General features: G+C 52.1%; 1 protein-coding gene across 1 annotated transcript in view; it reads right to left on the bottom strand.

The window, feature by feature from the left end:
• Nucleotides 1-659: 659 nt before the first annotated feature.
• The window catches only part of TMEM163 (transmembrane protein 163), a 243,933-nt gene continuing 226,189 nt past the window's right edge, over nt 660-18,403 (bottom strand). Inside the window, exons 5-7 of the mRNA XM_024764127.1 lie at nt 10,930-11,041; nt 2,800-2,941; nt 660-1,406 (exon numbers count right to left, since the gene is read on the bottom strand). Coding sequence (XP_024619895.1) covers nt 1,346-1,406; nt 2,800-2,941; nt 10,930-11,041 — 315 coding nt within the window. The 3' untranslated portion in view covers nt 660-1,345. The remainder of the gene's footprint in view (nt 1,407-2,799; nt 2,942-10,929; nt 11,042-18,403) is intronic.

Below are 18,403 nucleotides of genomic sequence, written 5' to 3'. Positions count from 1 at the left end.
CCACGGCGTAGCTGTCACAATGGGAACTATATTAAACAGTAAATACAGGGAGAAAACCTGCAGAAAAGAAACCTCTTGAATCTTGCATTTCCCAGACCTGGACAGTGTCCATCTCTTCTAACAGACCAATAGAATATGCCTCAAAATGCCGTTGGTTTAATCAGATGCTTTCAGCGTGCCTTTCTCTCCAAGGTCAGTGACCTCTTAGAAAGGACCACACCACCTCCCCTTCCGGGGCCTAAGGTAGCTGGGGGGTGGGGCACGGCCCTCCCGGACTGGTGGGGGGGGGGGGGTCAGCTCCAGGCACCACCACATGGATGTATGTGGCTACTCTCTCTTCCCCTCCCTGAGCGGGGGGTGAGACTGACCCCCGCCCCCCCCGACACCCCGTGCTTCACCCACAGCAGTGACAACCTTCACCATCACGTCCCCATACCGTACAAAACAGGTCAAGGTCTTTATTGGTCACCGTCGCCCGGACAAGCAGCAGTGCTAGAGGTACAGAATGTTGCATGTGGGGAGACCGTTTGTGTGTGTGTGTGTCTTGAACAGAATCTATGCCTAACGCTGCATAAACCGAGAACAGCTTGCTCCTTACTACGTGAACAGACTGAAATGTACCATTACCACGTCACACGGCATATAGATACATATATGGATAGATTATATAATTATTTATTACAAATAAACTAGTTTCACACCTCTCCAAAAGGGATCCTGTGTTTACACGTACGTTCGGGGTCTGAATGTACAAAGGAAGGGTCAGGGGCTGAGTTCGACCATGCAAAAGCTCACACATCTATCACGAAGCACTTTAAAAATAGAATGGTCTCCTCCTTCAGAACAAATCTGGTGTTTAGATTGAGGATTAGTAAAACAGTATGAAATGAATGAAATACATGGACAGAAATTAGGAAGTGATAAAGGGGTGAGGGACCAACGGGTACGGTCTTCTCTTAAAATCTGCCAGGAGACTCCGGGCCCACGTGGAGGACCGAGGAGGTGAGTCCGGGGAGCTGCTCTCCATTTGAGGCTGGGAGCATCCCAGAGGCATTCCACCAAGCAGACGTCGTATCCTCCCCACACGAACCTTTTTACTGCAGAAGATGGAAAAGGTCAGTCCTCCCGCCGGAGACGGGGTCCTGCTCCGTGCTCATGGTCCTGCGGTGTTTGGCGGGGGCAGTGGCGGGAAGCAGTGCGGTCCGGCCTGCTGGGGAGACCTGGTTCCCGTGAGCACAAGGAAAGTGACCGTTCAGTTAAACATCACTACCGTCTGCCTGCATGGAAACCTCTGGTGGTCCTGACAGTCCTCACGCGGATGCAGGGCAGCCGGCCCCGGCCTCCTTCACTCAAACATCTCGTAGTGGCGCGTCTGCCTCACCCTGGGCACCATGTCGATGAGAAGCCTGCGAAGAGAAAGGCCGGTCACCCCAACACAGACCCTCCGCAGCCCTGGGCTTGAGCACTTGGGAAACAGATCGGGGCTTTGTTTTTTTATAAATATAATTCACATACTATACAATTCCTACAATTCAGCGGTTTTTAGTACAGGCAACCATCACACCCATCTAATTCCAGAATATTTTCATCGCCCCCCCGCCCCCGCGAGGAACTCCATGCCCTCTAGCGGTCACTCCCCACCCCATCTCCCCCTGACAACCACAAACGTACTCTCAATCTCCATGGATTTGCCTGTTGGGGATAGTTCCTATAAGTGGAATCATTCGAGATGTAGCCTCTGGCAACTGGTTCCTTTCATTGGGCGTGTTTTCGAGGTTCATCCATCTATCAGTAGCATGAATCGGTATTTCATTCTTTTTATGGCTGTATAAATACTCCACTGCATAGCTCTACCACATTTTATTTATCCATATCAGTTAATGGGCGTTTGGGTTCTTTAAAACCCGCACACGTTGGGCATAGGAGTTGTCTCTACGTTTTTGCCCACTGGGAATAATGCCACTATAAATGTTCACGCATAGGTGTGTGCATGGATGTGTTTTCGTTTCGCCGGAGTATACACCAAAGGGTGGGACCGCTGGGTCAAACGGCGGCTCCGCGTTTAACATTTTGAGGAGCTGCTAAACTATCCCCAAAGCGGCTGAACAATTTACATGCCCACGGGCAAGATACGGAGGTTCCGATTTCTCCACATTCTCACCAACTCTTACCGTGTCTTTTATCATAGCCATCGTAGTGGGAGAGAGGAGGCATGTTAACATTTAAAAGCTCAGCACCTTTGAGAAACCGTTCTCTTTTCAAAGGCCGACTCCAGCCTAGATGCTGGATGCAGAGCCAGCGTTGCCTGCTGGGCACTTCTTCAGTGACAGGCCTCAGGCTGGGCTAGAACCAACTCTACACGTAGCCCTCCTGCACCAGAGTCCCTTTTGTAAAAAGTTCTCTAGGTGTGAGGTCCCGGCATCTGTAGCAGGTGGCAGAGGGGACTTTAAGGGTGAGGACAGCCCCACAAACGCCTCCCTGGTGCATCATCACGACCCTCACGACGGAAAGGGGCACAAATCTTCAGGCACGAAGGGTTAAAAAGGGAGGACCGTTCAGTGAACTGTAAAAGACAGCACACAAAAGCGGACCCTTTGTGACTGAAAGCCTAGGCCCCTGGTGCAAGTCCTTGCCTCACTCCTGTCCCAGCCCCCAGAGTATGTGACGGCTGCAGGGGGCTTTTCCAGTCTCCTGACCTCCCCCGGGGGCGGGAGGGTCACAGGTACAAGACATGATCGTCAGGGCTGGGGAATAAAGCACCCGTGGCCGCCCGGAGAGCGAAGAGGAAACAGCACTTACTTGACCCCGTAGGCGAATATGGTGAGGCCGATCAGCACCCCGATGCTGCCGTCCAGGTACCAGACCGCCGAGTTGTGCTTGAACACCTCGGCGCTCAGCAGAATGGAGAAGCCCATCACGGCCCCCACGAGGGAGTTAAACCCTGGAAGAGGAGCAGAGAGGGGCTGAGGGCAGTGCCCAGTGAACTTGCTTAGCCACCAGGAAAACTACCAAAATGCCAGGCATGCCTCTGCATCCCGGAACGCGTACTGGAAGGGAGGTTCCAGAAGCACTTCTCAGGTGAGGGCCACCACCTCAGACACCCACATGGTTTGACAAATCTCTGCTCACACGTCACCAGAGACCTCCCTAGAGGGAGCTGTCACCCTCAGCGTCCATCCCCTGCCAGCCACCATGCCCAAGTGACAGCCTGTGTATGGCTCCTGTCGTCTTCCTCCCATGCCCCAGGGACACAGGTCTCCAGAGGGGCAGGGGCACCAGGCCTGCCAAACACACAGGGGACACTCAATACTCAGTGACTCACACCTGTCCAGTGTCTGCTGGGCAAGTACAGAGCTGGGGTTGTCTCAACTCTGAAGTCAGATTATCACCCTCGTTTTACCAATGAGAAAACTTAAGTTGAGCAGAGTGACTGAGGTTTAGTAAACTGACCAGCGTTCTACAGATGGAGAGGGGGCAGGGCTGGGATTCTACCTGAACCCGTGTGCTTTCCCTGCCGTGTCTCCTAAGTCACCCAAGGATTTTTCACTCTCCGGGAAAGAAATGCATAGACTAGCATTAGCTACCTAATTGCAGAAAGGGCAATCCAACCAGAACTGGAGCTAACAGACGTTGATCACCGTCTCCTTTCACACACGTCACCTCAGTGGGTCCCCACGACTGAGGCATCGCACTTCCAGTCTACCTGTGGATTTTCCAAGGCCACATGGGAAGGGGATGGTTTAGAGGGGCACCTGGGGTCTCGCCGTGCTGTGAGCCACAAGGCTCCTCGCCTGCCCCAGCATAACTGGGGCCTGAGAGCAGCTGCAGGTCCACGCTGCCCGGTGGTCCCCTGGCAGCTGCCCACGCAGGCCAGTAACCTCTCCGACAGCAGGCCTGCTCCACTCCCTGGCAACTCCACCTGGGTAAAGGCACCATGCTTCTGGTGAATAAACTTAAATGCATTCAGTGTGGGCTGCACCACTGCGGGGGTGTGGGGTGTTCTCAATGAAGAGCAGAGGGACAGGAAGAAGAGTGTAGGGTAGAGATGACTTAGGCCAAGCCCTTTCTCAGGATCCACGGGGTGCACCTCGACAGGCGGCCCCCTCAACAATGGGACCGAGATGAAGCTGGGCCTGTAAGGACATCTCATTTGCCTGTTGCATCACACCCTCAAATCTCCATCATCTCCCCACTCCAGGTCTCAGCTGAGGACTCGGCCTTGTACTTCTTCGAGCACACAGGTTCAGACACCAACACCTCATCTTCGCAACACCAAGTCCACCGCCCGCCTATGCCTGCTGCCCTCACATACTCAGCTGCTTCTCCAGTTACTGCCATTCCTATGTAAGACTGGCACCTTCATCCCTGTCCACTGAAGGGCTTTGCTCTTGAATTTCTTCTCCCTCTCCTGGGTCACTCCCCCCGGGATAAGTCTTAGCATCATCACCCACCTCTACCTCCTTCCTGGACCCACCACGATCCCCATTCACTACCGCCCTTCGCAAAACTCCCTGGAGAGCTGGCTACCCCATCACACCTCCCATTCTCTCTTCACCCCGTCCCACTCAGCTCCCTCCCTCCCCCCAGCGCTGCCCTGGTCCTGGATGGCTCCGGCTGCCACAGGCCATGCTTAACGCCTCGTCCTCACTGGACGCCCTCCTAATAAGAACACGTCTCTTCAGCCTCAAGTGACGCCGTGCTCTGCAGCTTTCCCGCTCTGCACCCTCGCTGGTCCTTCTCAGTCCCGTTTGCTAGACCCTCCTCCTGGAGCCCATCTGCATGCCTGCCTTCGTCCCCTGAACACTTCCTCCGCCTATATTCTCCGGCCAGGTTCTCACCTCCATCCCATAAGCCCGCATCTCCCTAGCTCTCCTTCGTCCTGACCTTTCCCCTCAGCTGCAGACATATAAGCATCTCAAACTGAACACGCTCAGGGCAAAAACTGCTGCTTCCCAACGACTCACCCTCCGGCCACCCTCTCTGCAAACAGCGCCCCCGTTCACCTAGCTGCCGAAGCCAAACATCTAGGAGCCCAGCCTGGACTTTTCTCACATCCTGAAACTCGTCCACCCGGCAAGTCATTCTTGCCACCTGTCACCCCCCCTAGGCCCGCCGGTCCACTCCTCGGCCCCCACTCCGGCCACGCCGCAGCCTGCAGCGGCCAGCCCCAGCCTACCCCCTCGTCCTGGTGCCTCCTCCACCTGGACTCAGAGCCCCTAAGGCCGCCCCTCCCTCCCCCAGCCACACCCTCCTACCCGCGCGCCCTTGCTGCTGCTTCGCGGTTCTCTGTAACAAGACATTTTTACCATTTTTCTTTTTGCAGACATCCCAGTTTCCCACCAGAAATGGCCGCGTAAGGACAGGAGTTTTGTGTCTGTCCTTGCTCTGCTCCAAGTCCCAGCACAGGGGCTGGCACTTCTCGGGAACTCGACTGATTGCTGCATTAAATACTGAGTTAACGGACGGAGGGAGCGGGGAGGGGAAGGCATGCACATGGCCTTAGCCGTGGACTCCCACCGGCCGGGCTGGGCCGTCCCGAGGGAGAGAGGAAGCCACCGCTGCCCAGGCTCTGGGGGCCTCCCTGCCGAGGCGGGCCTGCGGCTACAGCTCTGGGGAGACAGCCCCCCGAGAGGCGGAGGATTTACCCCTGAACTTCAGGGTGTGGTCTGGGGCCCCCTGGAGAGCCAACCTTCCCCACTCGCTTCCCAAGGCTTTCCGCAAGCTTCACACCCGGCGGAGCCTTCCAACCCAGTTTCACCTCAATACAGGTGACACGGGTTAGCAAAGGCAAACCCCTCCACCTTCCTGCCACCGGGGACCATATCCTCCAGACGCCAGTCCAGGGAACTGGGTGGAGAGAGGGGCCGGGACTTGCTGGGAGCCTGCGGCGGGTGAGGGCTATTCCAGGCGGGGCCTCCACCTGCCCTGCCGTGTCTACCTGGGGATCCCGACCCACCGTCCGCGGGGAGCACTTGTACCCCTCCCCCAAGGCCTGCACTGCGGACAGCAGACCTGACAAAGAGCTTTCTCTGGGTGCCCTGTGGGTAGCGGGAGGGCAGGGCTGGCATCAGCTTCACCTGAGATGTGTCCCACCAGTGCCAAGTCCCAAGGCCAAATCTCTAAGCCTTCCACCTTCGACCGACAGGAGACAGGCGCCGTTCCCCGTGCTACGTCCTGGCCTCCCCTTCTCAGGGCCGCCCGGGGACAAGGCTGCAACCCGGGCCCCTGTGGTGTTAGTTTCCGTGGCTCCTCCAGGCTCGCTCACCTCTAGACGATGGGGAAAAGCAGTCAGCGTGCTCCCCTTCTCTGTTGGCTGTGCGGCTCGTGTAGCTGACTCCACTCCGCCCTTGTCACCGCAGAGTCTCTCCCAGCTCCTCGCACGCAGAGCGCTTTGGAGCTCCCCACTCTCTGTCCTGCCCATGGTTTGGGCCTCTGCATATCACACCCTCAATTCTGCTTCCATCTCTCCCCAAGGAGGGGGACGGCGGGCCCACTCTGAGACGGGGGAGGCCATATTTCTCTCCTGTCTCCTGATACCAGGGTCGTCAAGATACTCCCCTCTCCCATTAGTAGAGGCTGGCATTTACCCTCTTGCGTCCGGCTGCCCCTCGAATCTCCCTGTCCTTTTCAACAAATGGAATCAGACCAGTCCTCTTAAAAGAAGTCTCTGTAGCCCACGCCTTTTCTCAGAAGGCCACCAAAAGCGTCCTCAGAGACCGCTACCCCGTCAAGGGGCTACTACCTGGGCTGGAGTTTACCTCTCAGGCCTCAAGTTGGGGGAATTCTGTTTTGGGGGGTGGCTACAGGAAAAAGGCAGAGACAGCTGGAGATGGCTGCTGCCCCAGGGCAGACTGGAATCCTTCATTCTTCTTTCTCCGTCTTTGCCATGGGTACCAGTGGGCCCCCGCGGCCCCCAGAGAAGCCCGGAGGAGCTCAGAAAGGCTGCAGAGGGTGGGAGGTTCCCCCAGACAGCCACTAGATGTCCACTCACTCCACCAAGTCACCGGGCTCTGCCAGCCCAGGACCCACCAGCCTCTCCTTTCCACAGTGGGGGGACCCACCCACCCCATGCAGACTCCGGATGGTTCACGGCTGGTGGAAACTTTCACCCTGTTCACCCACACCTTCCAGGAGTCTCTGACCTGCTCCGCTCTGCCCACCTGTGGTTGTGACGGAGCCTGACTCATTTCAGCTGCACCTCTTATGAGCCTGTGCGGGGACACTGGAAACGGCACACCCAGACTGGGGGACGACTCCGTACCCACCCTGCGGTCTCCTTCAGAATTTTAGAGGCTTCCTAGTGGCAGCTACTCCCCAGGAAGGACACTGAGCCCACAGGCCACCCACCTTCCCAACGAGGCACACAAGGCCCCATCGGTCACTCACCTCTGGGCCGCTGTCCGCACCCCACCCAGGCCCACATGCTTGTTCCATCTGCCTGTTTGTTAAAGCCAGGGCTCTTGCCAAAAATAAACGCCGTCATCATCTTAGAAAACAAAACAATGTCTCAGGCGATCTTGATTAGAGGCTCTAACAGTCTGGCGTTGATGACTAGACAAGAATCTGTGTAATGAAGCCCCTATTAATTGTATGCAGGAAATTCTGATTCAAAGTCGTTCATGTACTTGAAATCCACCACAGACTCTTGATACTTTAGAACAGCCAACCCAGGCCCCTCAACTCGGGTTTCCGGCTGTCCTGCGGGCAGCGCTGGAGCCCGGCTGCTGGCCCCTCGTTCAGAACTCCCCCCAGGTACCTTTCCACAATCTTCCTCTGTCTGATCTGTAGTATTAACTTGCCTGGCCCCCTGCCCTGGACCAGACTAACAGTAACGGCAGGCATGGCTCCCGAAGCCCAGGCGGCCCCTGACCTCCCCACGTGAGGGAAGAACAGAGAGCAGATACTTACAGATGGTTCCCTACTTCTGCTCATCAATGAATGAGGAAAATCGGGATCCCAGACGAGGCAATTCGCAGGAGGCTGTAATTACTGCCGCCTATTTAGCTGACGCTCCCACCAAGCGGGGGACTGCAGAGTGCGACAACCATGCCCCCTGATGGCGGGGAGGGGGCCCTCACGGGTGACAGCCTATGGGACCGGGGTGCTGCCTCAGCTCTTTGCAATAGTGCCCTCTCTGTCTTGCTCTGCCGGTCTGTCTCTCCTCAACCTCCACAGCCAATTCATCCCCAAGCCCTGCCCATGTTATAAATATCGCCGACCCTTCCTCCATTCCCCCATATCTCCCCCTCCCCGACCCAGGCCACCACCCCGAGAGCTCCCCTCCCTGAGGCCTCTCCGCTCCGTTCTCTACCTTGATGGCCACAAGTCTCTTTTTTTTTTTTTTTTTTTTTTTTTTTTTTTACAAGTCTCTTTTAAAAACATCCATCATGTCACCTCGTCTGTTTAAACATTTAGCAAAACATCCAAAATCCCACCCTTGACCTAACGTGCTGAATGGTCCGCCCTCGCCCACGCGTCGGGGCCCCTCATATCCTCCGTTCCTAACTCTCCCCCCGCAGATGCCCCAGGCTCCCTTTTCCGCCTGTCGGTGGAACAATTTTCACTTAAACCACCCACTTCTCTTTGTAATGACCCCTCTCCCTGGGTCAAGAGTAGGACGGAAGTACTGCTTATGCAGGTGGATGGTTTTGTATGTGAAAATGATGACATCAGGAGTTATTTCATTAGAAAACACATACTTCTCATCAGGGGCTTCTCTTACACCACACAAAATGGCGGGACGTTAGAACGAGTGAAGCCTATAAGGCGTTAGGTGAAGTCACCGGTCGAGGGAGGGGCACCCACTGTTCTGAGAAGAAGGGGCTCAAGCCCCGTGGTCATGGGTAGAGAGGGGACAGGGCCCCCTGCCTGGCGGCCTGGGAGGAAGGCGTGACTGCTGGGTCCACATTCAGGCTCCCGGCCCAGTGTCTCGGCTGCAGTCATCTGATTACAGAAAGTGCTGATATCTGTAAGTCAGAGGGGCTCTCTGACTTATGGGATCAACTCAGGGCAGAGAGAGGAGCGTCTGCTGGGTACTCACCACCCGGAGCCCCGAAAACTGTGCTGACTGGTACAGCTTCCCCCAGGCCGGCCTTCCCGTCCCTTGTGTGCAAGGGTAAAGAGACTTCGAAAGGAAGGAACAGTACACGTCGCTGGAGATTCAAGGTCCAGCCAGACCTCTGCTCTGTTCAGGCCTAAAGGGTGCAGGCAGAGCTGCGCCCCTCAGAGCAACAGAAAAGAACCTGGAAGGTGGCCTGGAGAACCCACACCCAAACTCCTGGTTACTGCTCTCAGCACAAGGCCGCCTGTGCTCTCATTCCTAAAAAAAGGAGGATTCCACAGCCAAAGGAGGCGTTTTCTTTTCCAGCTTAAAAAACACCAGACCACAAAAATGACACGGAGCGAACACTTCTCCCCCAGTCCTGGAAGCATCACTTTGACCTCCTGCCTGCCCCACCGTGCAGAAGTCCAGCTCCACACACGGCAGTGCATCGGCACAGGATCAGGAGTCCAAGTCCACACCGTGTCACCATGCTCGTCACTTGGGAGGGAAGGGCCTCTGACCGCCGCCCGCCCCGTCCTCAACGGATAACAGCTGCCCACACGTGACTGCGCCCACGTATTGCACATAGGAGAGAACCCCGAGGATCTGAGGAGGAGGGAGCGGTGCTCTCCTTCAAAAAGGAACCATGGGAATTCCCTGGCGGTCCCGTGCTTAGGATGCAGCACTTCCACTGCTGGGGCCCGGGTTCAATCCCTAGTTTGGGAAGTAAGATCTCACAGGCTGTGCAGTGCAGCTGGGGGGAAAAAAAAATTTTCCTCTGACCGCCGCCCGCCCCGTCCTCAACGGATAACAGCTGCCCACACGTGACTGCGCCCACGTATTGCACATAGGAGAGAACCCCGAGGATCTGAGGAGGAGGGAGCGGTGCTCTCCTTCAAAAAGGAACCATGGGAATTCCCTGGCGGTCCCGTGCTTAGGATGCAGCACTTCCACTGCTGGGGCCCGGGTTCAATCCCTAGTTTGGGAAGTAAGATCTCACAGGCTGTGCAGGGCAGGGGGGGGGAAAAAAAAAAAAAAAAGAAAAAGAAGAAAGAAAACGGAAGGGAGGGAGGGAGGGAGGGAGGGAGGGAAAGAAAAACCTAACGATCTCTGCTCTACTTTGTGCAAGCATATCCACCAGCCCACCAGCTTTTACCCTTGGACCTCCCACCCCAGGGCACAGGGGCTCAGGTCGCTACTCCCACAACCCCCAGAAACTTCACACACTCCAGGATAAAGAAAAAGAAGACAGGCAGGCAGTAGTGTCCATCATGTTTCTAGTTTACATGCCAGCACTAGTTTGCAAAAAAACGGAAACGTGCTTTTTCTACTTTCACACATCCTTCTCTGTCAGCCCAGAGGCCACGCGGGAAGCTCCTCCTGGCCCACAGGACGCAGAGGGACATCTCCACATGGTTTGGGTCTTGAGCAGAGAACACATGGCTCATTTCCCTGGCGAAGCCCTGGTCACTGCAACTTGAACTCCCAGGTAAGCGTTTCACTAGCTGGAGGGGGAAATGGGCGTGGAGTGTTCACCAAGGAAACCTGCACAGAACCCAGGGAAGACATTTACTTTTTATTTGGAGCAATGCACATCAAATGCAAGGCTCTGGGAAGCCCTTTGTGCTCCATGATTAAGAGCCTGGGGAGCCCTGAGCCACCCTGGTAGGAGGTGCCGGTGGAGGTGATTCAGGAAGAGTGTATTCAATTCATCTGCCCTGACAGGAAACCCTGAGAATCACTAAACGGCCTGGGTGGAGGGGAGGGCAGTGAGGAACAGATTCCGAATTGTTGAGCTCTTCTGTTGAGACGAGCAGCGAAACGTGACCCAAACAGCACCTCCCCTCACTGTGAGCTCAGCCCCTAGACACACTGGCCTTACTCACCATCGGTTATGAGGGCTCTGCTGGTCAGAACCTTCCCCAGCATAAACTTCAGCACAGCCAGGATGCTGCAAAGGATCCCACTTAAAATGGAGACGCTGAACAGGAAATCATCCTAGAAGAGAAAGTTCCAGATTTCAACAGTTCAGCTCAGGCAGATTGCCAGCCACTGGCCTTTGTTCCCAGAACAAGTCATCAGGGGAGTACGCTGCCACCAGGTGGGGTATATTGCTTGTTTTCATACCTCAGTTACCTGTGTCACTGGGAATCGAAAAAGATGATCGAAAACGAATAATCCAGACTTATATTTCCTTAGAAACTGATTACATACTTCCTTTCCTGTAGGAGATTCCCCTTCCCGCTATTCTGCCAAAATGGTTGGCAATCACTGATCAACGGAGTCGGTCAAATGCTAAAAACAGTGACTTCTATGTAGAGTTTTCCATGGAGAAGTCAAAAAGCAGCTGACTGCGAAGCCTGGAACGTGTAAGTACACCACTGGCCTAAGAACAGAGCCACCTGAACTTGCCATGGGGTCCATCATGGCTGGAGCTACTTATAACCATATTTTTTCCTTAACCTCGCACAAGCAACTGGAAGTTCATATATAGCCTTCAAGGTGGGAAAAGGTATCTAAAAATAAAGTCTGCTATTGATGTTATCTTAGCACTTCCTATAAGTTGTTAGCTTACCTTTGCAAGCAAATGCATGAGTCATATGAGTCTCATATGCAAAAGCGAGTAGCCTTATCCCATAGGGCCTCTCAGCTTCGGGTTCCCAGGCATCACTCCCATGAAACACAGCCTCCAGAGTCCCCAATATTACAATGCCACTGCCAGCAAAAATCTCATGAAGCATCACATATACTCAAAGAAATAGGATTCCTTACGCTGTTTATTAATCGAATAACAGAACGCTGGTAAGAGGGAAGACAGCCTGTTTCCCCGGGTTCAACACTCAGCAAAGTGATCTGAAAAATCACCTTGCTGGAAACAGGGTATCCTGCACAACATCAAAGCATCTACCCCAAGGGAACTAAGATCCCACATGCCACACGGTGCAGCAAAAAAACAGAAACAAAAAGCACCTCCTGCACAGCGCTGATCAACGGTGGTTGGTTTTAACAGATGTCCGCAAATCCTGTGCTACTCCCTCCCCAAAAAGGCGCAGCTTAATTCCCTCCTCCACCGAGCGTCGACTGGACTGGACTCATGCCTCGTAGCTAACAAACAGAATACAGAGAAGAGGAAAGTAGTGACTTTACAGGCGGGAAACCCAGTAAGTGATCAAGATGAGCATGACCGTGCGTAAGTGATGCTGCTATCGTGTGCCTGCAGACGGCATGGGACGGGAAGAAGAAGGAGGCCTCTGGGTGTTCCACCCCGAACCCATAACCTCAGTTGAATCGTGCAAACCCATCACACAAACCCATGCTGAGGACAGCCTACAGGACACCTGAGCACTACTTCTCATCCATGTCAAGGTCATGGAATTTCAAGGTCGTGAAAGGAACCACCGAGAAATTGTCACAGATTGGAGGCTAAGGAGGTGTGAGGACGAAATGCCACAGAAACAGAAAAGGTCATTACATGGGAAAGCCGGAGAAATCAGCGCAGAGGCTGGAGTTGTGTTAATACTGTTGTCATTCCCTAGTTTAGGTAATGGTACCCTGGTTATCTGCGTGAGACGTTAACCTTAGGGGAGGCTGGAGGAAGGGACTATGGGGCCCCTCTGTAATGTCTTTGTAACGGATGTATAAATCTGAAATTATTTCAAATTTTGAAGTTTTTAAAAACAATCACCTCACTGAAGTTTCACTTCCTCAAATGACCAGTAAGGACTGTGCCAGACCTGGCCTCTGGACGGATCCCCAGTCCCTGCCGGTGCATGAAGTTAATGCACCAGGGGCCACGGGGGCGGGCGGTGGGGAAGGACCCCCAAATCCAAGCTCTCTTCCTGCAGAAACTCAGTCTAATTATGGGAGAGGGTGCCCATACGAAAAAAAGGCAAACATGATTAAGGAATCAAGTACCAACATAGACCCAGATGCAGATAAGATTCAAAAAGCCTAAGTTGGTGGCACTTCCCTGGTAGCACAGTGGCTAAGATTCCACGCTCCCAATGCAGGGGGCCTGGGTTCCATCCCTGGTCAGGGAACTAGATCCCACATACATGCCGCAACTTAGGAGTCTGCCTGCAACAACTAAGAACTGGTGCAACCAAATTAATTAATGAATTTTTTTAAAAATAAAAAGCCTAAGTTGGGAGACTGAGGCAGTCCATCAAATACTGTGAGGCCCCAGATTGAGAAGGTGAATTCTCACTTTGCTTACCCCATGCCTAAAGCCTTTCTGGCTTCACCCGATCTGTTGGCAAAGCCCTCATCCCTACATGTTCAGAGACAGAGAAAGGCTGTGTTCACCCCCATCCAGGTCCCAGGGAGCTGGGGGTTGAGGTTCCGCTCCCAGCCCCAGATGCACCCTGAGAAGAGCCAGCATGGCTTTGCTGGTCCTCCCCTGGGTCTGCTAACCCGGGGAGCAAACTGCTGAATGGGGGCTTGGCTGACAAAGGGCAGTGATCCGCCAGCAGATCTTTGCTCAAATCTAGACTACATTGCTTACTGGGGAAACAAACCCAAGCTCTCAAATCTCAATTCTCTCTTCCGTCAAGAGCAGTGTGATACCCACAGCCTCCAGCAGGCAGCTTGATGTGCAATAAGATGTAGCAACTGTTATTAAAGGCCCCAAACGCATCACCCACACACTCACTTATTCCACCAAACAGCCACGCTAGGTGCTAATGGTGAGCCCCAAAGTACGGTGAGCATCGCTATAAAAGAAACCATAGGGGATTTACTACCTAGAAAGAAGCACACGTGGTGCAATGTAAAAAAACGTAGGAGAAACTATGATTGAGGTCCACAGCGGCTTATCAAGGGCGAACGGGTGTTTGGAACCCATCCTTCACCTTAGAGAAGCCTCCCATAGACTGGAATCCCGGAGGAACGGGAGATGGGGTTTCTGATGTAATCAAGTATAACAGAAGCACTGTATGATAGGTAAAGGCACCGGAGCAGAAGCCTCACTTAGTAACTGTGTGACTCTGGGCAAGTCACAGAACCACCCCCCCACTCCGTTCACGGATCTGTAAAATGCAAAAAAAGAAGAGACCTGCCACCCCTGGTAGCTGTGTGGTGTATCCACAGGGATCAGCAGGAACTGTGTTTCCTGGAATTCCCTTGCTAGGTGTTTCCAAGTCACACTCGGCCACCAGAGACACCTGTGTGAGATTCAGAAGGTGGAGGTGAAGTGGCGGCCCCTCGTCCCTGAAGGCAGGTACAGGGCACCAGGTGCTGTGGTGCACGTGTTGTTGATCCACTGGGTCAGCCTGGGGGTGGGGTAGAAGCCAGGTCCTCAGCTTTGCCAGCTCCCACTGGATCCCCTCCTCCAGCTTCTCTGAGTCCTGAGCCAGCCATGTGTGCAGCTTCACGACACAGGCTTCCTCCGCAGGTCACCCGTGTCACCGAGGCTGAGACCGTGAGGGTCAGATGTGGATTCAGGCCACTTTCAGGGTCCCAAGTTTTCCTGCAGTGCTTCCCTCCCGCCAGGCAGCCCGAGTTCCGGCCCAGATTCCGGAGCAGCAGCTCCCGTCATCCTGCACGGCCCCACCGCTGCAACAAAGCCCTGTCCTGACCACTTAGAGAGGTTCCGCTACGCTGCTTGAGCCTCACATACTCCTCCATAAGGATGTTCCAAAGCGCTCCAACGGTGCCTGGCACAGAGTAAATGATATATTCAAATACGCAGAAGCCAACATGCAAAACTCAGGTTTTTCCTATCTGTGGATTATTCCCAGCAACCAGTCTGCTCCCAGCATCAGCTCTGAAGGGACATTTGCCTTCCCCAAGTCTGGAGAAACAGAGACTGTGGCCGCCTGGAAGCCTCATCCAGGCCTTGCTCACCATTGCTGTGCTGATCTGCTTCCGAAAAAATAAACCCTGAAGAAGGACCCACGGAGGACCAGCCAATGCCCTTGCCCAAAAACAGCTTTCAACATCCTAGAACTCTGCCGTGATTTTCCCACCCAGAGCCCACCTGGCTCCCCTCTCTCCACACAGCCACCACATCTACTGCTAGCATGAGCATAAGGTCACAGAGAAGTAGTCATCAGCCTGCTGAAGACATCAGTCCTTGCTATGGACTGTTTGTGTTCTACCCAAACACATTATGTGGAGTTCCTAACCCTCACTGTGATGGTATTTGGAGATGGAGATGAGGGAGGGGGCCCTCATGGTGGTATCAGTGCCCTTCTAATGAGAGGAACAAATTTCTCTCTCTCTCTCTCTCTCCACCTACACACATTGATGAAAGGTCAGGTGAGGTCACGGTGAGAAAGCAGCTGTCTGACCCAAGGACAGATCCCTCACCGGACACTGACTCTGCTGGCACCTTGATCTTGGAGTTGCGGTCTCCAGAAACATGACAAATCAAAGCCACCCAGTCTATGGTATTTTGTTATGGCATCCTGAACTAAGACAGTCCTGAGTGTAATACAAGGAGTTTCTGAGAGGATTCCTTCCCGAGACTCAGGAAGACAGAGCAGACCTGGCTGAGGATGAGAAATTGCAACCCCAGTAGGTATGCACCACGGGTAGCTTCTCTCAAAGAGCAGCCACACCTGTCACGTCCCACATAATCCTCACAGCCCTGTCAAGCAGGCATCTGAAAGGTGGAGAAACAGATGCACAGAGGTTAAATGACTTGCCCAGGGTCACTCAGCTAATGGCAGGACCTAGATTTTTTCCCAGCTGTAATCTGTACCAGGATGCCTCAACCATGGCCTCCTAAACAGCTCTAACATTGCTGAATGTGAACCCTATAAAAACAGAGGGACAGGCATTTCCTCCTTAGGTATTCTGTTTCCACCGTTACCTATGCTGGGCCCCTGTGATTTCTCACAGCTGGATCTTTATTGAATGGATAGAAGATCAGGGCAAAAAGGTTAACACAACTAGCCACTCACTCAGAAGCCCAGGATAACTGCATATTTAACTGCATATTAAAGGTAAATGCTTACGTAAATCACATCCATTCTGGCAAGCTTCTTTATGACCCTGTAGTGGTGAAGGCCTTTATAACCATCACAAAGCCATAAAGACTGATATATTTCACTACATGGAAAACTAAAACATATGCAGAGGATAGGTTATATACAAATACAAACTAGGAAAAATGTTATCACAAAGGGTTAGTCTCCCTAATACAGAGAGCTCTTAGAAATCCAAAAGAAAAAGATTAAAAAACTAATAGAAAATGGGCAAGGGACATGGGCAAAAATAAAAGATATTTTAAACGTATGAAAGATACTTAAGCACACTCATAAAAGAAACAAAAACCAAAACTACACCAAGAGGGACTTCCCTGGTGGCGCAGTGGTTAAGAATCCGCCTGACAATGTAGGGGAAACAAGTTCGAGCCCTGGTCTGGGAAGAGCCCACATGCGGATCAACTAAGCCCGTTGTGCCACAACTACTGAGCCTGTGTTCTAGAGCCTGCAAGCCACTACTACTAAGCCCGCGTGCCTAGAGCCCGTGCTCCGCAACAAGAGAAGCCACCGCCATAAGAAGCCCGTGCACTGCAATGAAGAGTAGCCCCCGCTCACCGCAACTAGAGAAAGCCCGTGCGCAGCAACAAAGACCCAACATGGTCAAAAATAAATAAATTTATTAAAGAGAAAAAAAAATGACACCAAGATACCATTTTCCTCACACCAAAAGTATTAAAAACTTTCACTCCTTGAAAGACACCATCCAGGTAATGAAGGAAAGTCACAGACCGGGGGAAAAAAATTTGCAAACACATTTGTTAAAGGATTTCTATCCAAAATATATTAAGAATTTCTACAACTCAATAAGAAGAAAAAAGATGACTCAATTTTTTCTTTAATGAGCAAAAGATCTGAACAAACACTTCACCAAAGAAGATACATGACTAGCAAATAAGCACATGAAAAGATAGACAACATCATTAGTCAACAGGGAAATGTAAACTAAAACCACTATGAGATATTGCTACATACCCATTAGAATCAGTAAAACTAAAGAGAGAATACAGATTACGGTAAGGATTTGGAACAACTGGAATTCTCCTGTACTGGGGGAATGAATATAAAATGGTACAGCCACTTTGTAAAAGAGACTGGCCAGTCCTTAGAAAGTTAAATACGGACTTACCATAGGACCCAGAAATTCTACTTCTTGCTATTTATCCAAGAGAAACAAAAGCGTAAGTCCACACAAAACCCTGCACACCACTGTTCTTACCTACCATTTTCATAGCATCGAAAAACTGGAAACAGTCTAAATGTCCAACAAGTGGTGGATAGATGAACTGTGAAACAGCCATGCGATGGAATTCTACTCAGCAACGAAAAAGAGTGAACTAGTGCTGCATTCAGCAAGAACATGGCTGCACTTGAAAAGCATCAAGTGAAAGAAAGCAGACGCAAGAGACTCAACAGTTCGTGATTTCATTTCTGTTACATTCTAGAAAGGAAAACCATGCTGACAGAAAGCAGATCAGCCGTTGGGGAGAAGAGGTCATTGATGACTGCAAAAGTGCATGATGGAACTTTTTTGGAGAGACAGAAACATTCTCTATCTTCAATGGGGTGGTAGTTCTGTATAAACATCTATCAAAACCCATCAAATTGTATGGGTGGAATTTTACTGCATGTCCATTAACATCTTAATAAAGCTAATTTTTAAATTTATTTTATTTTTTGAATTTTTTAAAGTCTTTATTGAATTTGTTACAATATTGCTTCTGTTTTATGTTTTTGGTTTTTTGGCCACAAGGCACGTGGGATCTTAGCTCCCCGACCAGGGAATCGAATCCGCACCCCCTGCACTGGAAGGCGAAATCTTAAACCACTGGACCGTCAGGGAAGTGCCAAAGCTAACTTTTTAAAAAAATCAGTTTATCTCAGGGAACCCCCAGGTGATGACCCCTAATATTTACATAACTCAGCTTACGCACATTATTACAAGGGACTTAATGTCCCTTGTCATACTGTGAGGCAGAGGACAGAGATCACAGCGTGGTCATTATAAATATTAGATCAGAGGCTTGACAGGTCAGTGGTGGAACATGGACCCAGGTGGGCTGCCTTCGAGTCTCATGAATTTCCTCTACTGCTGTATTTCCACTGTCTGGGTGGATGAACACTTCCTTTAATAGACCCATCTCGAGTGTTTCCTCTTCTTTTAAGCATTTCTTGACAACGCTTCCACTCCATGTCCCCCTGAACCATGTTCTTTCTTCTGGTTCTGACACCTGCCCTTCCTTCACTGTCTCCCTCTCCTGTGAGCTCACTGAGAGGAGAGGTCCTTTCTCATCCACTATGCCCAATGCAATAAAAAAAAAAAAAATCTGTGAAACGGAATGCCACACTGCACACAGAGACGCCAAAATCATAA

Source organism: Neophocaena asiaeorientalis, unplaced genomic scaffold (assembly GCF_003031525.2).
Source record: "Neophocaena asiaeorientalis asiaeorientalis breed wild unplaced genomic scaffold, Neophocaena_asiaeorientalis_V1.1 scaffold102, whole genome shotgun sequence".
In the NCBI taxonomy this organism is placed as follows: Eukaryota; Metazoa; Chordata; class Mammalia; order Artiodactyla; family Phocoenidae; genus Neophocaena; species Neophocaena asiaeorientalis.
The sequence above is the reverse complement of the archived record's forward strand: the minus strand, read 5'-3'. Positions and strand labels throughout refer to the sequence as shown.